At 35.1% G+C, this 19,638-nt stretch overlaps 3 protein-coding genes across 4 annotated transcripts in view; 2 read left to right on the top strand and 1 right to left on the bottom strand.

Annotated features, from left to right (window-relative positions):
• Positions 1-85: 85 nt before the first annotated feature.
• On the bottom strand, positions 86-2,391 carry LOC117793825 (60S ribosomal protein L7a). Its single transcript, XM_034634251.1, has 4 exons — positions 2,236-2,391; positions 1,939-2,062; positions 1,508-1,878; positions 86-611 (listed from the first exon to the last, which is right to left on the bottom strand). The coding sequence occupies exons 1-4, from the start codon at positions 2,248-2,250 to the stop codon at positions 306-308; spliced, it is 816 nt and encodes a 271-aa protein (XP_034490142.1). The 5' UTR covers positions 2,251-2,391; the 3' UTR covers positions 86-305.
• A 704-nt stretch (positions 2,392-3,095) lies between these two features.
• Positions 3,096-8,624, top strand: LOC117793945 (protein deltex). 2 transcript variants are annotated; one of them, XM_034634403.1, is made up of 5 exons: positions 3,096-3,272; positions 3,377-4,052; positions 5,278-6,633; positions 8,023-8,168; positions 8,236-8,624. In XM_034634403.1, exons 2-5 carry the CDS (start codon positions 3,588-3,590, stop codon positions 8,534-8,536), a joined length of 2,268 nt encoding a protein of 755 aa, XP_034490294.1. In that variant the 5' UTR covers positions 3,096-3,272; positions 3,377-3,587; the 3' UTR covers positions 8,537-8,624. The 2 variants fall into 2 exon arrangements, with proteins under 2 accessions (XP_034490294.1, XP_034490297.1); XM_034634406.1 differs by having other exon boundaries at positions 3,369-4,052.
• A 9,549-nt stretch (positions 8,625-18,173) lies between these two features.
• The window catches only part of LOC117784923, a 63,505-nt gene continuing 62,040 nt past the window's right edge, over positions 18,174-19,638 (top strand). The window contains exon 1 of the mRNA XM_034622779.1: positions 18,174-18,260. Coding sequence (XP_034478670.1) covers positions 18,204-18,260 — 57 coding nt within the window. The 5' untranslated portion in view covers positions 18,174-18,203. The remainder of the gene's footprint in view (positions 18,261-19,638) is intronic.

Raw genomic sequence — 19,638 nt, 5'->3', positions numbered from 1 at the left:
CATGTTATCGATTTTTAGATCGACTGCCCATGTTATTGAATTGTTGCCGGCTTAATTGAACTTTTTGATTGGCATAAACAAAGAATTGACGTTGTAGATAGCTCTTATAAATTTATTGAACGCCAAGAAGCGTTCAAACGCCACTCGCACTCTCACTATACATATAGAAAAAAAAAATAAAAAAAATAGTTAAAAATTGTACACTTAAATGTTTATTTGTTGTTGTTGTTTTTGTATGTGAATCATCAACTCAATGATCTTTGCTTGAATCAACGTCCATTTGCTTTAAGGTATACAATAATTGTTTAACCCTGCTTCTGGGCCAATTCACGGGCCTTGGCGCGTTCCAGCTTGGCGATGCGGGCCAAACTCTTTGAGCCAAGAATACCACCGCCCCAGTGACGACGGATCTCCTCGTGGCGCTCATTGAAGTTGGTCTTAACCACCTCGAGGACCTTGCCAAAGTTGGCCTTATCGTTGTTCTCCACGGTGGTCAGGGCCAGAGCGGTGCAGGTCTTGCGACGCACCAGACGTCCCAAACGAGCCTTGCCCTTGACAATGCAGTAGGGCACGCCCATTTTGCGGCACAGAGCGGGCAGGAAGAGCACCAACTACAAGAGAGAAAGAGAAAGTGACAAACGATTAATATCGATAACACAAACACGTGCGCTGTTGCTGATGGGCAAAGTTGGGGGGGAAAGGAAAATAACACTCAGCTGTCATTTGACCACATTGCAAACGATTTGTCAATAACAAAACGCTTCAGTTGAAGAAATTCAAATTTAACATCATTGGAATATTGGGGGAGCAGGTGACTTAAGACAAGATGTATTTATATTGATAGGCAGTGTTGTACAACAGTTGTAAAAAGGAGAATGGAGCACATGTGATAGATATATGTATTTATTTTAAAGCCTACTTTCGAAAACACTGATCTAAGCTGACGTCTGCGTTGACAGCTGAGCTAGTTCAACTGTCAAAAATGCGCTCTCAGAGAAAGAGAGCGGCGCTGGAATCACTGCTGTCAACTTTTTAGAGGAAAAAATAGCTGTTGCTGGCTGGAATTCATATAAATTTGAATGCATGGTTTTAGAAAAACTACTAATAGGAAAACATAGCTGAATGTACATTTAAAATAGCCACATTTCCGGCTAATAGCAATATCCAGAAATAGTAGTTAAATAGCTAAGTTGGCAACCGTGGCTGCAACGCATGTTTCATGATAGAATAATATAAGGTAGCGAAGGCTAAGGCTCTCAATTTTTGCTGTTATATATTTTTCTAATATGTAAGGCTATGAAATGTTGTCTCGCTCACACTGACACATAACCGTATTTTCCTTTCGATGTCATTCTTCTACTATTGTCGCTACATTGTATAATTGTATCATGCGAACTGTCAAAAAAAAAACAGGTAACGAAAGTAACTGTGTTGCCACCTTGTATAAATACACCTTGACTTAAGAGTTGGGAGGGGGAATGTCTCTATTTATGTTTATGTCTCTCACCTCTAGTGGGTCCACATCGTGAGCAATGACGACCAGCTGAGCTTTCTTTTGCTCAATAAGCTTGGTCACCGTATTGGTGCCGGCAGCGACATAGCTGGGCTTCTTCTTGGGCTCCACCTCCTTGCCCTTAGCCTTGGCCTCAGCCAGCTTCTTCAAGCGCTGCTTCTTGGCGAGCGGCGACTCTGGGCGGTATTTCTCCAGCAGCTTGAACAGTTTGACAGCTGTGGTCTTGTCCAGCGTCTGGCTGAACTGATGGATTGGTGGTGGCACCTTCAGACGCTTCTGGAGCACAGCCTTTTGACGCTGCACACGAATGTATTTGGGCCAACGCACAAAACGCGACAGATCACGTTTGGGCTGCACATTTTGACCTGTAACATACAGAATGTTAAATGACTGTTAAGTGACATTTCAAAATGTTTAAGACTTACCAATGCCAAAGTTCTTGGGACGCTTCTCGAAGAGCTGGTTGACAACTTTCTTGACAACTGGCTTCTTGACGGCCAATGGAGCGGGAGCTACCTTCTTGGTCACTGGCTTCTTCTTTGGCCTGGGCTGCAAACACACAAACACAATACATTAACATATGTATATTCTCTATCATCTTATTCACAACACAAACAAATCACACATCAAAAAAATTGTATAAAAAAAATAAAGAAATTCACTTTGCGTTACACTCTTTGCTTTAGCATGTTTAATTAATTTGGTTTGGTAGCGGTGTTTACCTTCTTAACAACCATTTTCACGCAGTTTTATTGAAAGATGCTAGCAAAATTTGCAGATTTATTTGCGGGTCGTTTAAAAAGACCAGCTTTACGTCTGCCCGTCAGAAAGGTAAAGGAATGGCGAGAGCTACGGAAGTTGCCTGCTTGTCAATTTGACACTTGTACGCTGGCAGGGTTGCATTTGGGGCAGTTTACGCATTGCTGTCGCCAGACGGCGCTGTTAGTGTTGCACGCGATACTATTCGATATATCTAGAATCGATAGACGATGACCAGAACTAGCTTTAAAATAGCTAAGTTGGCAAGAGTGATATTAATATACGCACTGTTGCCAACTTAGCTATTAGTAGCTAGTCTTGGCTATTTTCAAAGTTTGATTGCCAAAAAAATTAAAAAAGGCTTTTACTTTAATATCTGACTATTTTAAAAATCTTTTTAGCTTTTTTTGTAATAAGTATTTTATCTAATACATGCAAAAACAGTCAAATATGTTGATCAGCCTGAAACAGCTATTTGTTCCTCGAAGTTTGGCAGCACTGTTAAAAACAAAGTGGTCACTTTGTCAATTTTTAAAACGTACGCGCGTTGTTGATGCTGCCAGGTTGCTAGCACTATAAAATTGGCTGCACTAATCCTAATAAAAAACATCAGCACTGACGGTGCTAAAATGCAAACACTAATAAAAATTGCAAAATTAAAGATGCATAAGGCTAAAAAAAAAAGTAAGAAACTAGGTACAAAAATTCCGAATAGCCTTTTTTTTAATAAAAATTTTTCCTATTTTTTGGGCTCAAAAAATTGAGCCAGATCGGAAATTTTTACTGGGTGGCAACCTTCGATTTTTTTTTTAGATACATTTCCAAAAAGCTGACTGCTGTTCAATTTAAGATCATTTGATGTTGTTGCATTTTTATCATTTGCGCTTGCGCCCAAATGTTAAAATTTGCATATAAATTAATTAAAGTCAAATCCAATTAATGTTTAAGTTGTTGTGCCGTGCAAAACGTCAAGTAAAACGCAACAAGTGTTATATTGAAGGTAGTTAATATAGCGCTGCAATGCACTCCTCCCCTGTGCAGACAGGTCCACCATTTTTAATTTCTTTGTTTATTTTGTGTTCCATCTTCGTCGCAGTGTCGCAGTGTCAGCACCGATCGCAGCCGAATTTGAATGCATAAACAGAGAAGAGGAACGTGTAAACCAGAAACAGAAACAAGAACCAGAACATAAACGATAATAAGCATAAACAAAACGCAAATTAGCCTTGATTATTGACATATTGATGAATGCAATTAAAACTACAAGCATAACAAATTTGTTCAAAATGAAGTGAGTGAGAAGCATAAACGAAAAATGGCCAGCAATGTGGCTGGTGGTGCTGCTGGCGGCATTAACCACAATGGCAACGCCAACGGAGGAGGCGGCGGAGGCGGAGGCGGAGTTGCCATCAATCACACGCACGCCGTTTGCGTCTGGGAATTTGAGTCGCGCGGCGGTAAATGGTTGCCGTACTCTCCGGCCGTATCGCAGCATCTGGAGCGTGCGCATGCCAAGAAATTGACGCGCGTGATGCTCAGCGATGCGGATCCCAGCCTCGAACAGTACTATGTCAATGTGCGCACCATGACCCAGGAATCGGATACGGAATCGGAGGCGGGACTGCTCACAATTGGTGTACGGCGCATGCTCTATGCGCCCAGCAGTCCGGCGGGCAAGGGCACCAAGTGGGAGTGGTCCGGCGGCAGCTCGGACAACAACTGCGATTGGCGGCCCTACAACATGCATGTCCAGTGCATCATTGAGGATGCGTGGGCGCGTGTAAGTTAACCAATTACATTCTATTTCAATTTCATCATTGTATCTCAGCAATTGAAAGGGGTTCTAGGCGGGAATCGAATTGATCCTTTTAGTTACTCCTATATTTCCAATTTCATCAGTTTATCTCATCAATTGGAGGAGGTACTAGGCGGGATACCTCTAAAAATCAATTTAAATCAAATTGCTTCTTTTAGATACTCCTAAAAATCCATTTGATATCACTTCTTTATCGAATTTATCCTAAATTTTCCAATTTCAATATTTTTACATTAAAAATCCAATTGAATCGAATCGATTTTACATTATCATACATTTATTTTTGTAAAAAGTATCCCAATTGTATGAAAACAAATATTAATTTGTGTTTTTTAGAAAGTTAAGTGAGGCCTTAAATAGACATTAATCTTAACTAACGTGGATCTTTATTAAACTTATCTCGGAATCTTTTGGTTTTTTCTGCGTCTTTCCCAATTTGAGCTACGAATTTCGTGCGAAACATTACAATTTAAATACTCCCAAAATATCTAAATTTAAATTCAAATCTTAATCTGTAATATTTAACTATATATTTAAAACACTTTGTCCTGACTCACTGATTCACTGATTCTTGCACTGCGCAAACTATAAGACCTTGTGCAAAATATTATTTCTAAATCAAATTTTAATTAAAATCTTACTCTGCAATAGTTAACTTAAAGTTGCTAGTCTATGTATTTAAAACTCTTTGTCCTGACTCACTGATTCACTGATCATTGCACAGCGCAAACTATAAGACCTTGTACTAAATATTATTTCTAAATCAAATTTTAATTCATGTCTTAATCTGCAATACTTAACTATATATTTAAAACTCTTTGTCCTGAGTCACTGATCATTATAAGTTTGTTTTTACAAAGTAAAATATTTTTTTTTTGTATAATATAGTTCAATTGAAATTACCTCATATACCCAAAAGTAACTAGATTAAAACAAGGAAAGTAAAATATTATGTTTAACTTATTTTAAAATATAAAATTTGATTGTCAAAACACTTACTTGCCTAAGTGTAAGCTTAAAGTATGCTTGAATCCGAGTACAGATTTCAATTAAATTAAAATTCGTTATAGCTATAGAAGACCTTTTGAACGCAACTTGAACTGTTGAGCAATCAATTGATATCAATTTACTGCAATAGTTGAATAAAACCGATCAACTGATAAACTGATAACGCTTGTCTTTTGCGCAGGGGGAACAAACATTGGATCTGTGCAACACAAACATCAGCCTGCCATATACGATTAACTTTTGCAATCTGACGCAAATGCGACAGCCGAGCGGACCATTGCGTAGTATCCGGCGTACACAGCAGGCGCCGTATCCGCTGGTCAAGCTGACGCCGCAGCAGGCGCTGCAGTTGAAGACAACCAACAGCAATGGCAACGATTATGCGTCAAGTCATCAGCAGCAGCAGCAACAGCAGCAGCAGCAACGGAACAATACATTGCCCAAAATGAGCAACATGTTGCCGCCAATGACAATGCATCGTCAGCAGCATCCGTTGCCAATGTCTGTGAGCAACAATGCGCATCATCATCAACAGCAGCAGCAGCAGCAGCAACATCAACAGCAGCTGCAACAGCAACAACAACATCAACAGCAGCTGCAACATCAGCAACATCATCATCATCAACAACAACAGCAGCAGCAACAACCACAAAGGAAGCCACACAAGAAGCACAGTGAAATCTCAACAACAAATCTGCGCCAGATACTCAACAATCTAAACATCTTTGGCAGCAGCACAAAACACAGCAACCACAGCAACAGCAACAACCATAGCCATAGCAACAACAATCATCTGTCGTCAGCAACAACATCCTCGAATGTTGCTGGCTCCACATTGCATTTGATGCAACATCAGGCGCACTTCTCACATGGCAGCAAGAGCATGTTAACCTCCTCAATGAATAGCCATCACAGCCGCTGCTCGGAGGGATCGCTGCAGTCGCAGCGCAGCAGTCGCATGGGATCGCATCGATCGCGTTCACGTACGCGTGCCTCGGATACGGATACGAACAGTGTGAAGTCGCATCGACGACGTCCCAGCGTGGATACCGTATCCACGTATCTCAGTCATGAGAGCAAGGAGAGTTTGCGTAGCCGTAACTTTGCCATATCTGTGAATGATCTGCTCGACTGTTCGCTGGGCAGTGATGAGGTGTTTGTGCCATCGCTGCCGCCTTCGTCGTTGGGTGAGCGTGCTCCAGTGCCGCCGCCTTTGCCCATGCCTCATCATCATCAGCAGCAGCAGCAGCAGCAGCAACAACAGCAACAACAGCAGCAGCAGCAGCAGCAACAACAACAGCAGCAATCAATCGCTGGTTCGATTGTGGGCGTGGACCCAGCCAGCGATATGATATCACGCTTTGTCAAGGTCGTTGAGCCACCATTGTGGCCCAATGCTCAGCCCTGTCCCATGTGCATGGAGGAGCTGGTGCACTCGCCACAGAATCCAGCCATATCGCTGAGTCGCTGCCAGCATCTGATGCATTTGCAGTGTCTCAATGGCATGATCATTGCCCAGCAGAACGAACTGAATAAGGTGAGAGCAGCCAGTGAAACGTTTACGAAGCATGTGCAGACACAATACTTCAAGATAATCATACGCTTTGGAGAGTAAACTACACTCTTCACGTGATCTCACATAAGAATCCTAACAGAACCTCATAGAACCACGAAATTGAGCGAGAAATTTGAAACACAAAACAAGAAAACTTAGAATGGTCGGCAAACAAACCAATTTTAAACTAGAATTGTATTAGCAAATAAAATTAGGGTACCAAGATTAGGACAAATGTTATCAGGAACAAATAATGAGTGGACTATAATTAAGATAATGGAAAAGAATATTTTTTAAATCGGTCTACTTTTTACTTTTATTATAATTTGGAAATAAAAATAGAAAAGCAATAGTAGGAAATCTGTAAATGGCAAATAAATAGGAAATTAAAATTAGGATAAATTGAAAAGAACAAAATTAGAGAATCCTATAATGAGTACATAAATATTAAGAAAAATGAGTTTAGGAAATTAAAACAAGGCTTCCAAATTGAGAAGACTAAAATTCGAAAAATACCCAGATTAGGACAAATGTTATTAGCAACAAATAATGAGAGGACTAAAATTAAGAAAATTAAAAAGAATATTTTTTAAATCTGGCTACTTTTACCTTGTAATTTGGAATAAATGGGAAATTAAAATTATGATAAATGTAGTTACAATTAAAAAAATATAGTTAAGAAATTAAAAAGACCAAAATTAGAGAATCCTATGAGTACTAAATATTAAAAAAAATGAAATTAGGAAATTAAAACAAGGTTTATAAATTGAGAAGGCCAAAATTCGAAGAATCTAAAATTATGATTTTATAAAAAATCGCGAGATCAATAACAAATATTTTTTATTTTGGTTTTTTTACTGTTTCCTTATAAAGTTTATTATTTTGGTTATGTTCTAGAAATTCTTTAAATAGGCATTTAAATTTTTATATTTTTATAATCTGGTATATAAAGTAATTTGTAATTTTGGTTTTTAAACTGTTTTCTAATACAAATTTTTTGTTTTGGTTATTTTCTAGAAATTCTCTAAATAGGCATTTTAATATTTATATTTTTATAGAATGGTATATTAAGTATTTATTTATATACCCGACTATAAAGTTGGTTATTTGTCATTGTTTAAGTAATTTTTGTTTTTCATTTTAAGAGAGTGTTTCCTTGAAGATATTTTACTATTTTTTACTTTATTATAGAATTTTAGTTTATTATTTTTATAATTTATTTAATTTTTTTTGTTTTGATTTGTAATTTTTTCACAAAATTTTAGTGTTTCCTTTAAAGATCTTTTGCTTTGGTTGTGCTTTGTTATTGCCATCTCCTTCTTAGCCATGTAAATTTCTATAATTCGAATTTGTGTCTCTTTCGCTTTGCAGCAGAATCTGTTTATTGAGTGCCCCGTTTGTGGTATTGTCTATGGCGAGAAGGTGGGCAATCAGCCCATTGGCAGCATGTCCTGGAGCATCATCAGCAAGAGTTTGCCGGGTCACGAGGGTCAAAACACCATACAGATTGTCTACGAGTGAGTATATGCTTTCTCTCTCTCTCTAATTAACTGAAACTCAAACACTTTGTCTCTTACTTTGCAGCATTGCTTCGGGTTTGCAGACCGCTGAGCATCCGCATCCGGGACGTGCGTTCTTTGCCGTTGGCTTTCCGCGCATTTCCTATTTGCCGGATTGTCCGTTGGGTCGCAAAGTTTTACGGTTTCTCAAGATTGCCTTCGATCGTCGTTTGCTTTTCTCGATTGGACGTTCGGTGACCACGGGACGCGAGGATGTGGTGATTTGGAATAGCGTTGATCATAAGACACAATTCAATATGTTTCCGGATCCAACGTATTTGCAACGCACCATGCAACAGCTTGTCCATCTGGGCGTTACGGACTGATTTCATCCGTACAGCAGCAACCATTATCTTCCTCTTCCCATGTCCTTTTAGTACTCCTGCTAACAAAAATCTCAATGTGTGTGCAATCTTATAATTTTTTTTTTTTTAATAATTGTTTAATTTTGTTTGTTTGTGTATAGTTCGAGTTGCTCGAACCCTAAAAAAAAAAAAAAGAAAACAATCTGCAAATGCAAATGCAATTTTCATCTTCCATTCAAATACGAACTTGTGCGAACTGTTCTTCCAATTTATAGTTGTTAAGTATTGTATTGTATTGTATTTAGCTGATAGTTATGTAGTCTATATACATATATAAAATACGGCCATGCTGTATACTGTATACTCTCACTGTATTGCCACACTATTATCATATGATAATTATTTAGACACCTATTAGTATTAAAATATATACAGTAGCATTAAGAACTATTCGTTTAAGCTGTGCCAAAATTTGTTAAAATTACCAATTGTTAAACGTTTCGCGAATTTATATAGTTCTCTGTTCTCAGTTCAAGTCAGCCATTGAATTTCATTTGTGAGTATTGTATTAATTCAAATCACTCGAATGTTCATTTTCAATTTAAAACAAAAACCGATTCATTCACACATTTTAAAGACATTTCAATTTATTCGAATGATCTATAAATAAGTAGCATCTTTGCATTTAACTCAAATTAAATTATTCAAATAGTTTTCCTAATTTTATGTGATTTTATAAAACATTTTTTATTGAACGATATAAATTTAAATCTCTGTCATGAATCTGTATAAGTAATCTTCATTAATATCTGCAAATTTAGCAAGTGTTTTTATTATTTTGTGATTACGTTTTAAGACGCATCATTTCATTAGCATTTAAATGACATACATATTCATAGACGTTCATTATTATGCCTAAATTAATATATATTTATATATATATATATACATCTAGATATTTGCACACATTATATAATTTTTTTTTTATTAAATTGTTGCTTTCATATTGATATCATCTCGCGAACATTCTCGATACATACATACCGATATAAATATAAATTTAAATTTATATTATTAATTATGCATAATAGTTTTTATAGATAGCTAGATAGAGATAGATAGAGAGAGTTATGTAGCACATAAAGACAGCTATGGGCATGCCCAGTTAATAATATAACTAAGTTGTATTTAGCACTGATTAGTTGTAGACTTTAAACTGCATTCGAGCGCAAAAAAATAAAAAACAACTAAAATTTATATATCAATAACTATGATTATAACAAATTATACTTTAGTTTTAAATAACGCTTAGTTTAAATAAACAAGAATTGCATAAATCTTTTTTTGAAATGCACTTTTTTATGGCAGTTGTTGTTGTTGTTGTTGCTGTTGTTGCTGCTGTCGTTTTTGTTGCTGCTGCTGCTGTTGCTGTTGGCGACAAATTTAGCGCATTCAAGGTTTAAGTTTTGATTTTTGCTTATTTCGATTTCGTTTTCAGTGAATCACTTAAAATAAATTAAAATCAATTTTTGTGCATTTTTCATGCGTGATATTTTTTGCTTGTGCATTTTCTGCGCCCCACACACACACACGCACACACACACACACGCACACACACAACAAAAGTTGCCCCAATCCTTTTATGGCACTTGCCACAACTCTTCAGGCTGACGTCAGACTTTGTCTGCAACTGAAGACTCTCTTCCCGCCCGCGTCTTCCCTTTCCACAAGGACAACGCAACCTTCGGCTCTTGTCTTCACTTTCACTCTGGCAGCTGTTGCTTTGTTGAACCGTTAGAGCTGCACTTGCCACATGTTGCAGTTGTCATTGTTGCTGCTGTTGCTGCTCTCCTTGTGCCAGTTGCATGCTTTAAATGTTTTCCTAGAATTTTTGCAGCATTTCATTCGATTTCATTTGATTGACACTGAATGTTGACGTTGACATTCAATGCACACACACCTCACACACACACACACACAACCACGCACAACAACTGCATCTGCATCATCAGCAACAACAACATCAACAACATCAACAACATCAACAACATCAACAACTCATCCACTTGTTTCTACATATCCAGCCAGTGGTTTTGGCCAAAACTGCACAACCCACTGACCATGTGGTGCAGTTGACTCTTTTTTTTTTTTTTTTAATTTTGTATTTTTTGGTGGTTTTTTTTTTATTTGTTATTTTTTATTTTTTGGATCTACGTGCATTTCGAAAAGCCGTTTCACTTTGGGCCACAAGGGCGCTTGCCTTATTGAGGAAACTCTCAGTTCATAAAAAAAGTGTATATATATCATATACTTTCTTATTGATAATGTCAAAGAATTAAATACATTTTCCAATAAATGCAAATTATACAAATTTTAATGCTTTTTGTTGAACCGCGCTCAGCTTGAAAGATATGTAGACTCAGGAAAGTTGGAATATTGTTTCCACTATATAATAACTTAGATAATGATATAATTGATAATGATCAGGGAATCAAACCGAAACAAATATAGGTTACGGTTTCGGTACGTTCCGAAATAACTATTTTGGTAAAAGGTTCTATTTCAGTATTTTTCTTTCGGTTCCGGTATCAGTACCGGTACGTAACGGTACAACAAATCAATTTTGAAAGATTTTAATATTTTAAGATGTCGTTTTATAATAAATGTGACATCGAAATAAACAGACCTAGGGCAAAAAAAACTTTTTGAACGAATTTAAAAATATTTGTATGCAGAATGTATTAAGAGACCAAATCATGATCAAAATGACATTCCGCTTGAAAATCGGTTTAGTTTTGATTAAGTTATGACAGTTTGAAGTTGGTCAGACTGTGGGTTTTAGCCACTCTACAAGTCCAAATATTTGTTCAATTTCACATGATTTTTTACTAAAAAATCAAACGTCTCAGAATCAAGTTTAAAGTGCTGTTTTATACTAATTACGATATAAGGAGTTGATTAAAAGTGAAAACTTGAGATTTTAAATTTTGAATTTTCGAAATTTCAAAGGGGGGACCCTTAGCATCGAAATCAATATCTAGTAGAATCTAGAGGAAAATATTTTTTTCTAAGAATTTAATAAAATTTGAATGCAGAATGAATTAAAATGCCAAATCATGATCAAAATGACATTCCGCTTGAAAATCGGTTGAGTTTTAATAAAGTTATGAAGGTTTGAAGTTGGTCAGACTGCGGATCTAGCCACTTTACAAGTCAAAATTTTTGTTCAATTTCACATAATTTTTTACAAAAAAATGAAAGGTCTCAGAATCAAGTTTAAAGTGTTGTTTTATACTAATTACGATGTAAGAAGTTGATTAAAAGTGAAAACTTGAGATTTAAAATTTTGAATTTTCAAAATTTCAAAGGGGGGACCCTTAGCATCGAAATCGAGTCTTGGTCGAAAATAATTAAAATTTTCTAAAAGAACATAAATTGAATACAGAATGAATTAAGAGGCTAAATCATGATCAAAATGATATTCCGTTTGAAAATCTACTCAGTTTTGTTCAAGTTATGACAGTTAAAAGTTGGACAACTCTTTTACCTAGCAACTTTACCAAAACCGTATCGGTACAAACGTTTCGATATTTGGTTCTTTACAGAGAATTTTCATTCGGTTACGGTTTCAGTTCCGGTGCTAAAAATGAAACGGTTAGTTTCGGTTAACGGTTCCGGTACTGGTTCCGGTGTTATTCCCTGATAATGATAATGATAAAACTGACATTTCGCAAGGAAATCGGTTAAGATTTGATAAAGTTATGACAGTTGTTGAAAGAGTGTCAACAGGAAAATCATGGATAATAGGACTGTAATGGAACAAAGAGGTCAAGTAATGATGAAATGGGAAGTATGGAAAGGGTATTAAGAAAAGACCCATCCGATCAAAATATTCTTATAAGAATCAGCTTTTAATAACGATTTATAGTTTCAATTTCGCGGAAATGCTCAACCTAACCTATTTATTTAAGCGGTTGAGGTTGTTTTAGGGTATAATCTGACTCCTGCAGTATCACATCTGCATTTTTTTTTATCATTTACTCGCTACAGGGAATAAATTGCGAAGTCCTTGTGACAGCGCCTGTATTCCTGTTAAGCTTTGGTTTTTGAAGGTTATGTTTGATTTTTGAATGTTGTGGATGTTGTTGTGATATCTAGTGACAAGTACACAGACACAGACACACACACACGCATTTAGACAGCAACATTTGCGACGAGGCGAACCACATCCGGAGTCTGACTGGAAATGGGACTGGAAGTGGAATTCGAATTCCAATTGGAACTGCAAGATGACCGCTGCCCACAGTCGCCGCGCAGTCGGCGTAAGCAGAGCCTGCTCTTAATATTTGTGTTGCTGTAGTCAAGGACGTACGCAGGATCCAAATTAGGGGGGACATACATTTTTTTTAATAATAGTATGTTTTTATGTATTTTTTAATAGGGTTGGGAACACTAATGCCAATTTTTGACCGTCAAAAATATAGCCAGATTTGAAAATATTAAGCAACAAGATAGAAAAAATAAAATATCAAAAAAATATCCTAAAAACATTCAAACTCAAAAAAAATGTATTAACTTGGCATCAGGTGTTGGAAAATAAAAAATTCCTTACTTTTCACTATAAAAATTTGTAATTTGAGTTTGACGTACTTTTTGCAATTGTGTTTTTCTAATTTTTTTTAAATAATATTATTCCTATTATTTGCTTTTCCTTATATTTATCTTTTTGTTCCAAAATTGTTGTTTTGTTGAATTTCCTAATTTCTGATTCCTTACATTTTTCTTGATTTCCTAAATTTTTTTTCTTATTTTTTTTTGTGTAAATCCCTAAAAAATATTCAAAATTTTCTAATTTATAATTCCTTTAAGTGTTATTCTTTTTCTTGGTTTCCTAAGACTTACTTCTTAGATTTTTTTGTAAGTCCTTAAAAAATATTTAAAATTTCCTTATTTATGATTCCTTTAAGTTTTATTCTTGTTCTTGGCTTTCCAAAATTTACTTCATAGATTTTTTTGTAAGCCCTTGAAAAGTATTCGGAATTTTTTAAAAACTGATTCCTGTTATTTTTCTTCTTTTTCTTGGTTTCCTAAACTTGTATTCCTATTTATTTTTTGTCTTTTTTTTTTTGCGTAAATCCTTAAAAAATATTCGACATTTCCTAATTTATGATTCCTTTAAGTTTTATTCTTTTTCTTGGTTTGCTAAAACTTACGTCTTAGATTTTTTTGTAAGTCCTTAAAATATATTCGGAATTTCCTAACTACTGATTCCTCTAAGTTTTATTCTCGTTCTTGGATTCCTAAAACTTACTTCTTAGATTTTTTTTGTCTTTTTTTTTTTTTAAGTCCTTAAAAAATATTCGTAATTTCCTAATTACTGATTCCCTTTATTTTCTTCTTTTTCTTGGTTTCCTAAAATTTTATTCTTATTTATTTTTTGTCTTTTTTTTTTGTAAGTCCTTGAAAAATGTTCGAAATTCATATTATTCACATTATTCTAATTTTTGCCCTTGAAAGTAAATATTTAAAATTCTGATATACATTTTATTATAACAATTTTTTTATTTTGAAGGATCTATTGGGGGGCAGATGTCCCCCCTGCCCATAGCCCATAGCTGCGTACGCCCTTGCTATTGTTGTTGTTGTAGTTGCAGTTGTTGTTGTTGTTGTTGTTGCTGCTGCTGCTGTTGGCGCCTATCTCTCTGCTGTGAGACGAGCCTAAATGCAGCAACAATTGCAGCTAGTGCAATCAGTTAAGAGCCTCCGCTCGTGCCAAACGGTTGTGCGCATCTTTCAACCCAGTTTCCAAATCTCAAATCTCCAATCTCCAGTCTCCAACACCAACAACTGCAACTGCAACAACAACGAACAATTAACTATAAACAGTAAAAAAGTAAACAAACAATTCATATTCTATATTTTTTTCGTGATTATTTTTTTCCGTTGTTGTTTATGTTTTAATAACAATTTCAAATTTCATATTGCCGGCAGCAACAACAATTATATGAAAAAAAAAATTCAAAATAAACAGTTATTTGTAATAACCGCAAGTCAATCAAAAGTTTCGTGTAACCAACTCCCCCCTTTACCCTTCAACCACCCCTTTTTTAAATCGATCAACTGATCGCTGGCAAATTCTAAACGCAGACGCGTAATTCGATAAAACTCTTTCCGCGAATTCTACAATACAACTAACTAATACAATTACAATATTTACATAGGGGCAATTTACTGCTGTTTTTTGTTGTTTTTGTTGTTTTTTTTTTAAACTTTTGTTTGTCTCCAGTTACAAAAGCCGCGACGTTAACAACGTCTCTGATAAGCAGCAGCAGCAACAGGTGAGAACACATACTAATACACAATTGTAATACACATACGATACACACTTGCAATACACACAACAGTGTTGCCAGCACAGCATTTTTTTCCCCGTCAAATTTGGCTTTTTCAAGTCAAATGTCATGTCAAAAAAGCAGCTATTTTTTGCCTTCAAAAGATGGCAGCACTAATGCATATTTAATTATGTTCCACAACAATGTTTTAAGCGTTTTGTGGTTTTCCTGTTGGGCTGTGGCTGTTGGCGCCATCTAGCGGCAAGTCAATCAGTCACTCAACATAAATGTAGATCGCATAACACAGCTGTGCATCTCTTTCGCACACAGTGTGGGCGTCACATAAATCAAATGTAAAATTTACACTGTCCAAATTCAAAATCAAATTCAAATTTGAATCAATTTATATTGAAATGGGAATTGGAATACAAGTTAAGCGTATTGCCATATTGTGATCTTTATGATCATCTCACACCAAAAACAGCATTTGATATTTATGAGTGCGCGCATTTATCGTTTATTGTTAGCCGTTATCGGGGCATTGGCCACGCGCCTTCCTACGCGATTCTCACATATATGTGTGATAATTCCATTGATCCATCAAATTGAAAGATTACAAATTAAGCAAACATATGCAAATCTATGACTTATGCGTTCATAATAACATCAAACATTAGTTTCATACCAGACAAATTGATCATTATTCAAACGGAACTGTCTGACATCTGATTCGTATAACCTGAAAGAGTTTTGAACGACTTCCGTTTGGAGTTATCTTAAAATTGGACTAAAAAATATGCATATGAATGCATTTTTGAGCTTAGAGAGGTTACAAAAAAAACTTAATTTAGAGATCAGGTTTAGATATTAAAATGACTTTTGAGATATAGTGATTAAGTAGATAAAGGATTAAACTATGTATTTTAATTGATATCTTTGACGCTACATCAAACTGAAATCAGAGTTGCCACCTTGCATTTAATAGCCACTTTCCAGTAAAAACGTAATAACTTTTTCTGCTAATTAAATTTTTATTTCCATTACAAAAAAATGTTTATTTGTTGCTTTAAAAATTCCAACAAATATTTAGTTTTACTAGTGCAATTTTTTTTTATCTGAAAAGAGGCTATAAAATACAAGATCGTGAGTCGACTCAGGATTGTGGAAACAACGTTTAGATAACTATAGCCCATAAATTATAAAACTGTTTATTTTTCGATAAGCTAAGATAAGCGATTAACAAAAGATAGGTAGATAGTAAGACATAACCTAACACAATGTTAGTTCTAATAAAGTTTCTTCTTCTTAAAAAATATTGGAAAAGGTTCGATTCGAAACTTGGTTTTATTAAATAATAATAAAAATTTCTTTTCTTTGCTTCAGTTTTTAAACCAATTAAATTGTTAAAAAAAGAGGTTATTTCCAAAGAATGCAACTTAAGATTATATTTTGTGCTTAACATTTTTTTAGTCCAAGCCTCAAATAATTCCAAAATCTAGACTTTTCGTTTAAAATATAAATATTTTAAGAATGACAGCTTTCAAACATTCGGACTGTTTTTAATATTAAAGTTTTTTATCAGTGCACGGAATAAATCCTAGTTTTGAAGAAAATAGCATTGGGAATAATGCAAACTTAACCTTTAAAGGGTTTGGCTTTAATTGACACATTGTCTCAAACTGAAGTTTTAAGTGTTGTTTTATACTAAATACGATATAAGGAGTTTATTAAAAGTGAAAAATTGAGATTTAAAATTTTGAATTTTAAAAATTCCAAAGGGGGGACCCTTAGCATCGAAATCAATATCTAGTTAAATCCAGATGATTTTTTTTTTTTTTAAGTTTAATACAATTTGAATGCAAAACGAACTTGGAGGCCAAATTATGATCAAAATGACATTCCGCATGAAAATCGGTTGAGTTTTGAAAAAATTATAACATTTTGAAGTTGGTCAGGCTTTGGATCTTGCAACTTTACAAGTCAAAATTTTTGTCTAATTTAACATGATTTTTTACAAGAAAATGAAAGGTCTCAGAATCAAGTTTAAAGTGTTGTTTTATACTAAAGACGATATAAGGAGTTGATTAAAAGTGAAAAATTGAGATTTAAAATTTTCAATTTTCAAAATTCCAAAGGGGGTACCCTTAGCATCGAAATCAATATCTAGTAAAATCCAGAGGACACATTAGCATTGTTGTTGTTTTCAAGTTCAACTTTGGATTTGTCTCCGTCTTCGGCGTCTACATGATCAAGCGACCGACTGACTGACTGACTGACTGATCATCAGCCTATTTGCCCAATTGCGGTTTTGAACTTGTTTGGCTTTTGGCCCCGCCTCCCTGCTCCCCTGTTCCCCTGTTTTGCCCCGTCCTAGATGCCGCCACCGTCCCGTGTACTGCCCATGCTGCCGGTACGGCTACGGCTCCGGTTTTCTGAGAACGTGCTGTGGATTTCAATTGACGTTTGACCGAACATCGTTGATGTTAACCAAAACTGAAACCAAAATGCGACGCTGGCGGCCACAGCAACTAATCACAGCAGTCAAGTCAATCCAATGAGCACTACAACAACAACAAATATAATAAACATTGTACTGCCATTTGGCATGTTTTTATTTTAACCATTTACGGGGGAAATGTCACAACTTGTTTTGGGGGAGACTTGGAGACTTGGGGACTTGGCGACTTGGACTTGGGGGATCTGGTTCGCCTCGTCGCTCAGACAGAGTGCAATAAAAAATGCTCAAAACACACACAAATCATGATAAATTGAAAATAATATTAACGAATCTATCTACGTACGAATTGAGCAAACCGCAACAACAACAACAACAACAGCAACATCGACAACAGAAAATGAATCAAAATGAAAAATGCATTCGCATTTGTATTGAAAGCATGTACAGCCCACAACTGATCGACTAGCAGTTACCCTGTGACAACAATTTAATATGCAAAGCACATAGCCGTTCTACTTTTCTCAATTTCTTCAATAACTTAAAAACTTATTGTCCCTTGCTTACCAAATTTGGTATATACCCTCTGTAGCTGCTTATGTATCTGTGTCCTAAATTTCTTTCAAATCTATCGAGGCATTCCGTTTCTGTGTTTGCCAAATGGGAACATTGTTAATTAAACGTGCATTTACTTCAGTTTTTAGGTGAATATTGTCATCTTTGGCAGCAGCTTGGCATACCCTTACTGGCGTAGCTCATATGTACAGGGTATAGCAAGTGAATTGCATCATCAGATGGCAACCAACTGCCGCCTCCAACTGACATTTTCACATTACTTATGCGCATGCGAATGGTTTTCCTTTTGCAGGAGTCGCCACCGAACGTTGCAAGTTTGTTTGCCATGGAATTGGAATGCGATTTGGGTGCCATACAAAACGAGGAATTGCTGAGGAAAATGGTAAGTGATCACTGATGACTACTTTGTGTTGCATAGCAATAAGCTTTTGTTCTTTGCTGTCATACCTTCAATAAACTTTGTTTTATATCTAATAATTTCTAGAATATTTTTTTCTTTCATTTGCTTTATTTTATGTTATTTATTTCATGTATATTCCACCTTGCATTTTCTATATTTTTGCTTCTATCTTTTATTCCATTAACTGATTTGTTAATTTTAACAATCTTATCCCTTTTATTCCTTTTTCTATATATTATTTGTCATATATCTTACTTATTATTGATTGTATATATTAAGCATTTATCTGATGTAACATATAGAATTCCTTATCGTATAATGTTGAATTATTTGTGTATTTTCCTTTTTTTTCTGAGTCTCTAGAGCTTATTTCATTTATTTTCTATTATATGTATATTTTATATATATTATTGTATATATATTTTCTAGGGAATAACACCGAAACCGGTACCGGAACCGTTAACCAAAACTAACCGTTTCATTTTTAGTACCGGAACTAAAACTAGGTCAAAGAGTTGTCCAACTTCCAACTGTCATAACTTGATCAAAACTGAATAGATTTTCAAAGGGAATGTCATTTTGATCATGATTTGACCTCTTAATTCATTCTGTATTCAATTTTTGTTAATTTAGAAAAGTTAATTATTTTCGACCAAGACTCGATTTTGATGCTAAGGGTCCCCCCTTTGAATTTTTGAAAATTCAAAATTTTAAATCTCAAGTTTTCACTTTTATTCAACTCCTTATATCGTAATTAGTATAAAACAACACTTTAAACTTGATTCTGAGACCTTTCATTTTTTTGTAAAATATCATGTGAAATGAGACAAAAATTTGGGCTTGTAAAGTGGATAAATCCGCAGTCTGACCAACTTCAAACTGTCATAACTTGATCAAAACTGAACCGATTTTCAAGTGGAATGTCATTTTGATCAATATTTGGTCTCTAAATACATGCTGCATTCAAATATTTTTAAATTCGTTAAAAAAAATGTTTGCCCTAGGTCTGTTTACTTCGATGTCATATTTATTATAAAACGACATCTTAAAACTTCAAATGTTTCAAAATTTATTTGGTGTACCGTTACGTACCGGTACTGATACCGGTAAAAAAGACTTAAATAGAACCTTTTACCGAAATAGTTATTTCGGGATGTACCGGAACCGAAACCGTAACCTATATTTGTTTCGGTTCGATTCCCTGATGTTTTCTTATATATTTTATATCTCATATCTGTTATCTTAGCATGTTCCTTAAATATTTGATCTTATAGATTGTTTTAAGCTTTTATTATCTATCTATATCTTAAATCTTTTGTTTATTTTCCTTTTCTTCTCAGTCTAGCACTCTCTCTCCTCT

The sequence above is a fragment of the Drosophila innubila genome, chromosome X (genome assembly GCF_004354385.1).
Source record: "Drosophila innubila isolate TH190305 chromosome X, UK_Dinn_1.0, whole genome shotgun sequence".
In the NCBI taxonomy this organism is placed as follows: Eukaryota; Metazoa; Arthropoda; class Insecta; order Diptera; family Drosophilidae; genus Drosophila; species Drosophila innubila.
This window is presented reverse-complemented; position numbering and strand designations above follow the sequence as displayed.

Excerpts from the sequence above, each read along its gene's own strand:
- LOC117793825 (XM_034634251.1), bottom strand. Across the intron at positions 1,879-1,938 it reads TCCCAAGAACTTTGGCATTG|GTCAAAATGTGCAGCCCAAA; the intron begins GTAAGTCTTAAA and ends TGTATGTTACAG. Across the intron at positions 612-1,507 it reads ACGATGTGGACCCACTAGAG|TTGGTGCTCTTCCTGCCCGC; the intron begins GTGAGAGACATA and ends TCTCTCTTGTAG.
- LOC117793945 (XM_034634403.1), top strand. The coding sequence starts at position 3,588 with ATGGCCAGCAATGTGGCTGGTGGTGCTGCTGGCGGCATTAACCACAAT. Across the intron at positions 6,634-8,022 it reads AGCAGAACGAACTGAATAAG|CAGAATCTGTTTATTGAGTG; the intron begins GTGAGAGCAGCC and ends TTCGCTTTGCAG. Across the intron at positions 8,169-8,235 it reads ACCATACAGATTGTCTACGA|CATTGCTTCGGGTTTGCAGA; the intron begins GTGAGTATATGC and ends CTTACTTTGCAG.